The sequence below is a fragment of the Leptonotus elevatus genome, chromosome 13 (assembly GCF_054856555.1).
Source record: "Leptonotus elevatus isolate MCC_2025b chromosome 13, RoL_Lele_1.0, whole genome shotgun sequence".
Classification (NCBI taxonomy): Eukaryota; Metazoa; Chordata; class Actinopteri; order Syngnathiformes; family Syngnathidae; genus Leptonotus; species Leptonotus elevatus.
Genome location: NC_141251.1, coordinates 17,461,326 through 17,474,403, shown reverse-complemented (window position 1 = coordinate 17,474,403; position 13,078 = coordinate 17,461,326). Strand labels below are relative to the sequence as shown.

At 41.0% G+C, this 13,078-nt stretch overlaps 1 protein-coding gene across 1 annotated transcript in view; it reads right to left on the bottom strand.

Moving 5' to 3' along the window:
• Positions 1–364: 364 nt before the first annotated feature.
• Positions 365–13,078, bottom strand: part of antxr1d (ANTXR cell adhesion molecule 1d) — a 31,203-nt gene continuing 18,489 nt past the window's right edge. The window contains exons 12-18 of the mRNA XM_086092530.1: positions 10,535–10,613; positions 10,212–10,307; positions 10,083–10,121; positions 8,712–8,810; positions 8,464–8,628; positions 8,309–8,389; positions 365–2,257 (exon numbers count right to left, since the gene is read on the bottom strand). Coding sequence (XP_085948656.1) covers positions 1,973–2,257; positions 8,309–8,389; positions 8,464–8,628; positions 8,712–8,810; positions 10,083–10,121; positions 10,212–10,307; positions 10,535–10,613 — 844 coding nt within the window. The 3' untranslated portion in view covers positions 365–1,972. The remainder of the gene's footprint in view (positions 2,258–8,308; positions 8,390–8,463; positions 8,629–8,711; positions 8,811–10,082; positions 10,122–10,211; positions 10,308–10,534; positions 10,614–13,078) is intronic.

Below are 13,078 nucleotides of genomic sequence, written 5' to 3'. Positions count from 1 at the left end.
TGACCTGCTGTTGACGAGTATCACAAGCTAATCTGCATCCAACAAAACACATAGCAGCTCTGCTTACCCTGTACTTCTAACCTTATCCCTACCGCTAAAAATTAAACTTAAAATATGACTTTGAATACACGCCAATATAATAATAAAAAAATATATATCACATTTTGCATTGTGACTCCATAAATGTCACGGATGGATTATTAGTGTCCTGACAGCGGTTAAAAGCCAATTTGTTTAATTCCAGGAAAAGCACTGCCGCACTAAATAATAAATGTCATAAACCGTCTCGCGAGCAAATTTCTGCTAAAGCGTCTGAATATTGCAGATATAAGGATCACTTTTATTAGATGAAAGAGGTGAGTCATAAAAAAAACAAATTAGTTTATTAAAGTTGTTAATACAGAAATAATGCAAATTGATCATTTCAGTCAGTAAACGAAAGTGAAGAGAAAAGCACAAGGCAATCTTTGGTATTAAATTTGTAAAAAGACCACAAATGGATGTCAGTTTGAAGGGCTTGCTTGCATTAAAAAAAAAAAAAATACAACTTGGCATTGCCCGAAAGAAAAATCCTAGTATTGAACTCCAAGGCTAACAAAATAAATACAATCTGTAGAAACTGCCCTGCAGTTGCAACGAGAATTTGAGCCGTTTGGGAAATGTAAAAGGGACCGTTCGCCAAATTTGCAGCAACTCAGAGCGTAGTCTACATTTAAAACATCTTTCAATTGACTATTCATTACAACACTTAATTGTTTTATTAAAATCTCCTGTAATAAAACAAAAGCAAAGTTACTCACAGAACCTTCTACACATTCCAGAAAGGGTGAGGAACCTTTTTTCCTATGTAAGGCCATACTAAAAAAGAATGCAACAATAGAACTGTTTAATATCAGGGCTTCCGCGGGTCATTAATGGATTTTGGTCAAATTATGGCATTAAAAAGCATTAAACACAATGTTTAGATGCATTAAAAATGTAAATACAATTGCTGTAAAAACGTTCATCATGCAATTGAGTCACTATAACACAATTTAGCAATAATAAATGTGATTTAAGAAAATTTATTTGTGGGGACTGGTGATTAGTTATAATTCACAATAAACAAAATGGCCTGCAGTCAACGAGTTGCTTCATGTTCTAAATACCAATTCCTTCTCATTTGAAAGAAGACGCACAAAAGTCACCAACATGAAACACTAATGCCACCTAGAGCAGAAAATTACCTCAACACAAATCTATGATTCAATTCTGCACACTCCTTTAACTGTTACATTTATCTATTTAACTTCACCTAACGTAATTACTATACAATTTCTGTATCAAACAAAGGTACAACCAAATTTGTTTGGAAACCATATTTGTCCACTTTTATGTTAAGAGTATAAAAAACTTGAAAACTATACTATTGTACAAATAGAACTGATAATGTGCGACCGTGTAAATCATGCGATTAATTACGATTAAAATTGTAATCGGCTGACAGCCCTAGTATATAAACAGTATGTGTATGTATGAGTGTGCGCGTATGTATTTTTGCAGTACGACGTGGGCATTAAATTAGTTTCAAGTTGCATTAAAAATGGCAGTAAAAAGCATTAAATTAGATTTGCTAATACCTGCAGAAACCCTGATTAACTAGTGGTTAGCAAGTCTGCCTCACTGTTCTGAGGTCCTTGGTTCCAATCACTCCCAGATTCCAAAAATATGCATGTTAGGTACGCTCAAGACTGAAGAATGTGTATGTGCCCAAAGGTCAGTATTGGTTCACCCCCCTGTTCTAGAATATCCTAAGACTTCTACATGCTGTCTTCTACATATTAGTCACCATGTGAGTACTGAAGTAACAAAATGGTTTGCATGTCAGGATAAATTCAGTATGTTTTTGCTGTCCAGCAACAAAGCCCACAGGCTTGCAGGAATTGGACCACTTGTATCATCATCATCATCATCATCATCATCATCATCATCATCACAGCCTGGGAGGGGGTCTGGAAGGAGGTGGTCCCGGGGGTGTGCGGGATGGCGGTGGCCCGGGAGGGAGTGTGCGTGACGGCGGCGTGGTGCGGGGGCCTCTGGAAGGGGGTTTGGTGCGGGGGACTGAGTTGGAGACCAGGGGTCGCTGCTCAGCCGGTGCGGGAGGAAGAGAAGCGGTGGGAAGGGGCGAGGACGGGGGTGAGGGGGCTGCGCGGGGGGTGTCGCGGTTGTAGGTGGCTAAGTCGCTTTCCTTGACCCTGTGGAAGCGTATGCAGCGACCCTGTAAAGACACAACATAAATATTCATTTATTTGTACTTCATATAAACAATCAGTATCAATAATAACATAGAATTGGTATTCTGTTTTCTAATTATTGTTGGTGTGAATGTAGCATTATAACTTTGGACCGAGTGAGCAACCTGGTGAGCAAGAGTGACTAGCAACAACTCACCGAAGCAGCTAACAAGAGCGGCTAACAGGAGAAGCTAGCGAGAGCAAAGCAGATGGAGACTCAGCGACGAACACCAGCAGACCTCAGCCGTGGAAGGTAAGCGGTGGTCGACCTATTGGGTCCAACACTGGCTGTAATCCGAGGCTAACTATGTTCGCAAAGTTCTTCTTCGGGTATCGGTAGCAGAAAGATGGCGGCGAAACATGCCAGCCTCCTGTCGGCGCAGTGCAGCCTATGTAACATAATTAGCGATAACTAGACCTATGATTATATGGAAAAAATATGTACATTGACGTGATAACCCCCCCCCCCCCCCCTCCTTTATTCAATTAATAGTGGGGTTTTAAAATCAATGATTAGTTCACCACGAGATGCTGCTAAATGATACACACTGTCCCTCTTAGGTTTTCGTGTTTGGCGTTTTTACAGGGGAAGTCAATCCCCCCCCCCCCCCTTTTTTTTGTGACAATAACATGTTCTATGCAGCCCCACTAATCTAAATATGGTATTATGGTTAATATTGCGTTAGTGGAATATGAGTTAAGCAGCAAAATCCACCGTTTTTTTATCTATCTCAGGGGGCGGCCATTTCGCTACTTGCTGTCGACTGAAGATGACATAACAGTTGCTCAGGTCTCGGGTAACAACCAATCACAGCTCAGCTTAAGAAAACAGGTGAGCTCTGATTGGTTGTTGCCTGAGCCTGAGCAACATTGATGTAATCTTCAGTCGACAGCAGGTGGCAAAATGGCCGCCCCCTTAGATGGATAAAAACGGCTGGATTTTGCCTCTTAACTCATATTCCAAAAATTTAATATGAATCAGAATATCACGTTTAGACTAGTGAGGTCACATATAACATATTATTGTCAAGAAATGTATTAAGGTTGACTTCCACTTTAAGTGAATGAGCGCCAGGCTCAACCAAAAGACGGCCTAAGTGACTTGCTGACAGAGGCGAGACTGTTTGCGGGCGGACAGAGGCGCGCCTGTCTTCCCTTCACACCTGCGCCACAATAACTCGCAATCGCAAAATTAGGCACACACTTACGCAGTCTTCCCCTTTCCCCCTCTTGTGCTGTGACACCAAACAGAAAGTGCTTTATGGCTTGTTATGTGTTTGCAACATAAAGGGGCATTTCTAAATATGCCCACAATAGTTAACAGAGGGCGCTAATCATGATTTACAAGGCAGCAAAGAGTGGGACGCTTCTCTTATTGTCCTTATTGATGGCTAGTTGCAAAGTCGGTGTTGTTGTGAGGGATAGAGAGAGGTCTCTCTGTGTCCTTGGTGGTCTGATTATAACACCTTATTAAACAGAGAGGCCCTAAAGTCACACAGGGGCCATTTAGATGGCCCGAGCAGCAGTAGCTTTGTGGCTTGAGGGGCGCCATTGTGCGAGTGCATGTATGTGAGGGGCTGCGTAATTGATTGGGGTCAGCCTGCTCGAGGAGAGGAGGGGTGTCGTGGGGTGACCGCCGGGGTCTTGTCACCGGGCTGCGGAGAACGGGCCGCTTTGGGAGCAGCGGTACAACACCAGTGAGAGCATATGGACACAATGAGAACACAAGCTCATGAATATGTGTGCGAGTGTGAGCATGCAGCCACCACAACATATGGCCTGAATGGACGCTCTGGCTCATGAATAAACAGAAACAGGAAGCTTCGAGAGGAGGCTGTAAAAAGAGCACTAAAACAAGAGAAAAAAAAAACTCAACAATTTAAGATAAACTAAACTTGGTCAAATGGATATAATCTAAAAGGACACTTGTTTGTGTCATCTCCAGACAGAAGATACACATTTAGCCTTTTTCACATCTCAACTGGTTTACTGTTACACACTTTTTATTCCAGCTCAGCTACAGAAAACAGGTGAACCGTGACCTGAGCCCTAAAACTGCTATTTTGAGTCGACAGAAAGTGAAAAAATGGCTGCCACATGAGATGGATAATAACGGGTGGATTTTGCTTCTTAACCCATATTCCACAATCGTAATATTAATCAAATTACCGTGTTTAGATTAGTGGGGCTGCAAAGAAGATATAATTAAAATAACATTTTTGGGTTTAAATTTTTTTGTTTTTAATTGTTTTATATTTCATTGTTTTGTATGTCATCATGTTTGATTTGTAGCTGAGTTGAGTTGAATATTCACCATATGAGAGGAACTAAAAAGCTCTAAATGTTTCACAGTCAATTGCGCATAACATTTGCAGAGGTAACAAATCCAGGTCCAGAAAGTAAAAACCCTTCCATAGTTTGGCTTTAGCCCCAGGTGCTAGCTAGCGAGCTCCCTAGCTAGCTCCCCAGATGCTCGGTTACCTGCTAAGGAGCTAGCTAGCTAGCACAATGGGCTAAACTGTGGCAGGGTTTTTACTTTCTGGACCTGGATTTGCCACCCTGAATTTGTCATTGTATCATATTTTAATAATAATAATAAATATATTTAGTATTGTATAGCCTTTGGAGGAATGAGAAAGTGTAGGAATAATTTTGATAGTGTAAATAAATAATCAAAATAATGGCTACCATTTATAATTCATTAAAAATAATGGAATATATCTATTTTTATCATTATTTTGTTTAGTTTTTTCTCGTTTCAATTATAATATTTGTTTTCCCTATTTCCTTTTCCTATTGTGTTGTATTGTTTGTCACAGCTTTATTTCCCCTTTTGGCGACACCCTCCAAACCTTAACTTTTTTTTGTTTTGTTTTTTAGGAAAACCACTAAAACACTTCCAGCATTCCTTCCAACACCTCACAGGCCTCAAGACTCTGCCCTTCACATACAAACTCACAAATATCATCCAGTCAATATGTTGCGCACGCATACACATTTGTGGCCTATACAGTAAAGAAGGACATGCGAGGGGAGACGCACATCTCAGACCATCATCAAGCATGACAATATCGCCAAGCACATGACGTAATTCACAGAAAGCCAGATGTAAACATGAATGGTTGTGGATTTTCCACTGCGGAAATAAAAAAGCAATAAGGCAATCCCACTTTTGGGATATCAACCAATCCAGCAAAGGAAGTCATGATTTTCAATCACTTTTAAAGGGTGGAAAGGAGATTCAGTTAACAGCTTGAGATGTTTGCCTCCAACTACAATGGAATAATTCACTATTTGTCCATTGATAAATAATGATCTGAATCCTTATCCAAATATTTGTTTTCTCTTAGTAATAGTACCTAAATACAGATAATCGAAATCTAATCAGCTTGTATTTGTGTCGTGTAAATTTATACAAATTCAGTGCCAACTTTTTAAGTTGCTCTTGTAACAAACATACAAGATTAAATAATTTATTACTTTGATTTGAGGATATTTACAACTCTCATGTTGTCATACAGAGACAAACCAATTGGATGGGCCCTGTCATTGATTGGCGTGGCGAGCAGTTCAAAATCAGCTGGGAGAAGCTCCAGCTTTATCCTGAATGGGATGAGCGATGGATGGATGCTTTGGACGTGTGGCAGACATTAAAAGTCGAGTCTTAAACGCTACAAGAGGTGAGTGATAAAATGTGTTGGATGAAATTAGGGCAAAGTGAGGCTTTAAAGCAAAGTGATTGGCTGATGGACAGCGTTGGGGTGGGGGTGGGGACAGGATGGCGGGGGACCCTCTGGTCTCTGCCGTCCTGTGTGACGGAGCATCCGTGCCATCAGCTGTAGATACAAAAGAAGGGAATCTCTTGTGTCACAATATGGCTCTTGGCCTTTAAACTGCCCATCTGTTTGTGTGACGCTCACTCGGCAGTGCTGACACACAACTTACAGTGACAAGCACCCACCCACACACACACACACACACACACACACACTTACGCAGCGCAGACACGTAAAATGCAAAGACAGTGTGTGGCAGAAAGTGGCAGCACGCTGATGGCCGTTTGCAGATGCAGCGAGGTAAAAGTAATGCGGGGAGAAAGCCGAACGAGAACTCCCCTGAATAAATGCTCAATCTTTCCAGATCTGTCATGTGCAACGTGAATTTTTTTTCTAGTGTATAAAATCAATCATTGGCATTTGTATGGGGAATTTGAAATATAAACTTTTGAAGTGATGGTTGTATTATTGTTCTGATCTGATTTATGACTTGCCTCATTTGTTTGGTAGAATTTTGTGAAGTTGTCGTTTTGCAAGTCAACAACTCTAATTGAAGTACATACTGTAAATAATTTGTCTTTCATATTATTTTGCTGCAATCCTATAAAATGATAGAACCAAAATATTTATGGATAATACATTTTGTATTGTTTGTTGTAATACAGATTGATTAAATCACATTTGTAATATTAAGAGAGGGGGGGGGGGGTCACAATTTACTAGAGCTTGCTGGTGATAGTGTTGTGTTAAAGGGGAAGTCACCCCCCCCCCCCCCAAATTATAAAAATAAAATAAAGTCAGTACAATAGTATGTTCCATACAGTCCCACTAGTCTAAATACAATATTCTGGTTAATATTGCGTTAGTGGAATATGAATTAAGCAGCAAAATCTAGCAGTTTTTTATCAATTTCAGAAGGCGTCCATGTTGCTACTTGCTGTCGAGTGAAAATTACATCACAGTTACTCAGGTCTCAAGTAACGACCAGTCCCAGCTCAGCTTCAGAAAACAGGTGAGCTGGGCTTGGTTGTTGCCTGAGCCCTGAGCAAATGTGATGTCATCTTCAGTCAATAGCAAGTGGCAAAATGGCCGCCCCCTGAGATGGATAAAAACTCATAGTCCACAAATGTAATATTAATCAGAATGTCATGTTTAGATGAGTGAGGTCACATATAACATATTATTGTCAATTAATGTTTAAGGTTGACGTCCCCTTTAATAAGGCTTCTTGGTCTAATGTTTCTATGTAAATCCCCGTGTGTTTCTTTCATTTTAAAACGCCGTCTTGACTTCACATATTTATTGCATTTGCTGCCATATCCGTCACTACTCAAAGCTCGGCCGACAGCGGCTCTTTGACGAGGCGTCATTGCAGTCGTCTTTTATCTCCGCTACGCCTTTCAGCGGAATCCTGCTCTCACTTGCCGCAAAAGTGCATCCCCTCCCCTTCCTCCTCCTTTTGTATATATGTGAAGAGTAGTTTCATTTTTCTCAGTTAATGGGGCATGAAGGCATTTGTGCTCATTGTTGGGGCATTTCTTAGAAGTGACTGAGAAAATCTCTAAAAACCTCTGTCCTCACAAAGATGAATTGTGCAGCTCGGAAGAAGAAAAAAAAAGTTACGAAGTGGGGATAAATGCATTGATGGTGACTTTTTTTTATAGACTATAGACGGCACATACTGTTACATGAGAGAACGACAAATTGACAATTTTCCAATGGGGAGTGACAATGACACCATTGACAACTGCAGATGTTACGCCATGGCAACCAACATGATGATGAAAACATGTCCGCAGGGTTATAGGGGTGCAGTACAAGGGTCCAAGGTTAGAAAACAGGCGCCGCTTTGCACTATCTAGTTGTGTTACACCTTTGTATGGCACACAATGATGTCACCGCGGCAATGGCGGCCCACAGTACGGCACAGCTTTAGAAATTTTACATAAAAAGTGAGGGTTGGCAACAACGGCGCCATTGATGACATGTGGGGGATCAAGCCGCCATTTTACAGGCAATGAGTGTGTTAGAATGATCTACGGCTGCTGTCGTGTGTACAGTACATTACGTTGCATTATGTTGGAACGTGACTGCAGATGTTTTCTATCTTTGAGAGCGTGATGAAAGCACGGTCTGCAACGGCGCTTTTAAGCGGTCCCTACCGCCCCCAACCCCCAAATATCCATAATTATAGTCATAATGCCAATGTCTGGTGCGCACGTTTTGTTTTTGCCGCACGCTAAATGAAGTAGCACTCACCTGGTCTCCAGGCTGAGGCCTCATCAGAGAGACTTGGTCGTAGCCTCTTTGAAAGAGAGCCCACAGAGCGTCTAGCTTCCCCTGGAAAGTGAAATAGAATTCATTCAAATATTGAACTTGCTTACATAGAGTTTGCGCATTATTTGAAGACAAACCTGAATGGGCGTGTACCACCTCCTCCGCTGCGTGGGCCGGCGGTTGGGTTTGCGAGCCTTGGGTTCATAAGGCTCAAATTCCTGCTCAGGCATCTTGACGACTGCATTTTTGGGTTTGTCCAACTTGGCGCCCTCTTCGGTGGAGCCCTTCTCTCCCCAGCGCACCTGCATGAAACGCATTAACGGCGAAAGTGCTGAGTGTGTGTGTGTGTGCGTGTGCGTGTGTGTGCGTGCGTGCGTGAGTGTACCTCCATGCGTTTAATGCCCCCCACTCCTCGTCCTCCGTAGTAAGATGCGTCCACTGTGGGCCACCTCTTCTTGGGCATCCCATCTTCATCGTCCGATTCCTTTAAAAAAGAAACAAAAAATTTAAAATAATTTTAAAATATGCTTGCGATAGCTGTTTAAATGCATTTATTTGGATATTAACCGGAATAAGGACATTCGAAAGTGTGTCACACAGAAGTGATGTCATCTAGCAGCAGCCAATAAAAAAGCACCTCCACATGACCTGTTTTCCGGATTTGACTTTAAGCTTGCTAGATAAGCAGTGCGTTTCCTTATTGGTTCTTATATGGGAAAAAAAACATAGTATACCAAAGTATAATAGAAAAAAAATAGTACACCTTACAACAAGGTTTAATACTTCTCTTCAGGAATTCAAATACACTTTCGAAGTTGGCATCCTAGCTTTATTTAATTAGGGTTGTTATGCGTCTACCTTTAGCAGCAGTATAATGCACGGCACTCATTGTAATTCAAAAGTCTGTGGACTGTTGTACAGTACCTATGTTTTTAAAATGATAGTTTTATAGAATTTTGACTTCACAATACTTATCATGGTGTGTGTTTTTTAAATCTTGTACACAGGTTATACACAATATTTTATTAAAAACAAAAAGTAATACTAAAACTAAGCATTTTTAAGAAAAAAATAAAACTAACAAAGCCGCCCTGAAATATTATTAACTATTCCAGCTTACTTGAGACTATCAGATAAATAGACAGATAGATAATAAAGTATTTAGTAGAAGCACCGACTGAAGACGTGATGGTTAAAAGACCAGTCCAGGCAGTGGAGTCGAATGTAATGATAGACCGATATGTTTTTTTTTTTCAGGGCTGATGCCAATACTGATCATTAGTAGGCAAGGAGGCTGATAACCGATATTTGGAGCCGTGTTCTTTTGCAGTAAAAGAAAAATTCTTTGCATAAATTTTTTTTGGGAATGTTTGTTCAAACAGCTTTTCAAAATAGTTTGTTGTGTTTAATGATTTTCTTTTAATTTAAACATACAGAAAATAAACAGCTTTGTTTAAAATTTCTAACAAAAAAGTAAATACTTTTCTATAGTAAATACTGTATTTTTCTGAAATGTTACCATACAGTAACTGAAATGTTAAACTTTCACTTGTTTTCGTTTTAATTTTAACAAAAGTAAAAAGTGCAGGGAATTTCCAGTGTCAGCAGCATTTCTCGTAAAGTTTGTAAAAGGTTTCAAAAGATGTTCACAAATAGTGAAAAACTGTCAGAACATATTACAAATTTCATTGTGAACATCTGTGCAACCTTTTACAATATTTGAAAACCCTGATGGGTTAGTGTATTATGTACTTACAGGTTCTGGGGGAGGTGGAGGGGGAAGTTCTTTGATGACCTGAAAGTCAAGAAATAAAAATGTTATTAATGTAATGGGCCCCAAAGAGTTGTTTGCAAATGAAGCTAAAATGCTGACGTGTCAATTTACCACAGTGCAACAGAGAGGCCAAAACCACCACATGAGCAGCAGGGCCAACAGCAAGAACACCACCAGTAGTGAAATCAGCACGATGGTGCCGTCAAACTGCACAAACGACACACACAATGACGGCGATGCAATTAGACCAAGTGAAAGTCAAATGGAGCAAAACTTGTACATTCCAGTACTCACAGCCTCCTCTGATGACACACAACAGAGGAGACGTCAGAAAGAAGAGAGGAAGAGTACTGGAGGAAATCCAAAAGAGGTTTTGAAAGGGAAAGTGAAGTTGATCAAATTACAGGTCAACAACGTACACGTGATGTACTCACACATTCAGTAGTTGTGATGTGAACCGAGCTGGTGATGTAGGAGATGCCCTCATTCATGCTCACCTGCAGGTAGATGACCCTGCAAAACACGGAGGCGACACACTCATGACACGGGCTTGCTTGGACTACTTGAGTCTACTGTACACGCTTGCCTGAAAACAGCAGCCTGCACATTCTTCCATGTGCTCTGTCCATACTTGCTCTCTCTAAAACGCTGACATGGACACTTTCTCAAAATCCACAAAGAGGTCAAGGGAGTTCTCCGCCTTCCAGACTAAATCTCCTCTGAACAGAAACTACAAACCTGAAAGCTGAATGATGTCTAATTTATCTGCAGGTAAGAGATAGGCCTACTTTTTGCACCACTTGCAGATGCATAGCGTAACTTTTGTGTTTCATGCATGAATAATGCAATAAAAATGCCTTATCCAGTGCAAGAGATGTATCCAAAATTCTGTCTTTTCAATCAAATGTTTTTATAAATCGGCAAAGTGTTTAAAACCTATATTTATTTATTCTGTCAGTCTGTTAAACTTTTAAGATCCACATCTGGCAACGACAGCATTTAAGAATGCGAACTATTATTATTTCTCTTATTACATTTTTGAATAAGTAAATGCATTTTTTTGTAACTTCTCACTTGCAGTTGTTGGTATAGCAACCTGTATTTTAGGATCTTCTTCTTTTCCTTTCGGCTTTTCCCTTCAGGGGTCGCCACAGCGAATCAGTTGCCTCCATCTAACCCTGTCCTCTGCATCCTCTGCTCTCAAGCAACAACCTTCATGTCTTCTTTAACTACATTCATAAACCTCCTCTTTGGTCTTCCTCTAGACCTCCTGCCTGGCATTTGGAAACTCAGCAACCTTCTGCCACTGTCTCTCCTCTGGACTTGTCCAAACCATCTCAGTCTGGCCTCTCTGACTTGTTCTTAAAAATGGGCACCAGCAAACTTCTCCTCCATTCCTCAGGCTTCTTCTCACTATCCAAGATCCTGTTGAATAACCCAGTCAGAAATTCTACTGCTACCACTCCTAGACACTATACCTCCAAACCTCCACAAGTACTGGACCAAGTGCCTTTCCACTCTTCATCCTGTTCAATGCCCTTCTCACTTCATCCTTACTAATCTTTGCTACTTCCTGGTCCACAACAGTCACCTCTTCTAGTCTTCGTTCTCTCTCATTTTCCTCATTCCTCAACTCTTCAAAGTACTCTTTCCATCTTCCCATCACACCACTGGCATCTGTCAACACACTTCCACCCCTATCCTTTATTACCCTAACTTGTTGCACGTCCTTTCCATCTCTGTCTCTTTGTCTAGCCAACCTTTATAGATCAGTCTCTCCCTCCTTACTGTCCAACCTAGCATACAAGTCATCGTAAGCCCCTTGTTTGGCCTTTGCCAATTCTACTTTCACCCTACGCTGCATTTCCCTGTACTCCTGTCTACTTCCTTCCGTCCTCTCAGTGTCCTACTTCTTCTGAGCTAACCTCTTTCTCTGTATCCACTTCTGCACCTCCTCATTCCACCACCAAATCTCCTTATCTCCTTTCCTTCCAGACGACACACCAAGGACTAACCTACCACACCTCCGATTCCTAGCTTCAGGCTCATCACTCTATCTGACACTCTTTTTACCTCCAGGATGTTCCTAACAAACTCCTTCACGACAACTCCTACTCCATTTATCCGGGCTTGGGACCGGCACAAGAAGAAACTAGCTTGTGCCCCCTTGCGGCTACTTAAACAGGATATCCTTTCAAAAAAAAAAAAAAAAAAAAAAGTGAATGTAAGATAATAATAATAAAAAATATTCTGTTCATTCAAGGACATACGTTTCATCTGGATTTGATAGAGATTAGGGTTTTGTTAACATTTTCACATCAAGACTGGTCACACTCAGAGCCACCACTGACCAAATTGGGGCCACAAGCATTTTTGGGCCTCCCAATGACTGCTTTTCATTCTTCTGGGTGGTTTTTTTGTGGGCAGAATTCTGGATGATGTGTCAAGTACACGTTAGAGCGTTCCCTCACATTGGTAAAACCCCTGTCATGCTAAATGGTGGATAGGGCCCTGCATATGTGTTCTGCGTTTCGGGAGGGGCGGCTAATGTATGTCTTGTATTGCCTTGACACCACCACCAATGATGAGCAACATAACAAAACTATTAAATGTAAAACAAAAAGCCAAGAAATTGTCTGCTTGATGATCAGTACAATATGACGTAATATTTTATGCCAACAACCAACAACAGAAATAAAGCTAAATTCTATTGATACATTTGTGAAACACTGGTGGGGATTGTATATCAGGCAACAGTTTTAATCTAATATGACTTTGACAGCTGAATGGATGTGTTTGATTGTCAGAGACCAAAACAAAAGAAGCTAGCAGCCAGTGAGAAGTCGCAAAGGCGGCAGCTGCAGATTGTAGTTCTTGGTTTAGGGAGAAGAGCGGAGAAAGGCTTCTTGTGCTGTGCTTATGGTTTGGGGGGACAGAGACAAGGGGGGGCATTGAGCTTTGGGTGCACATTTGAGGAG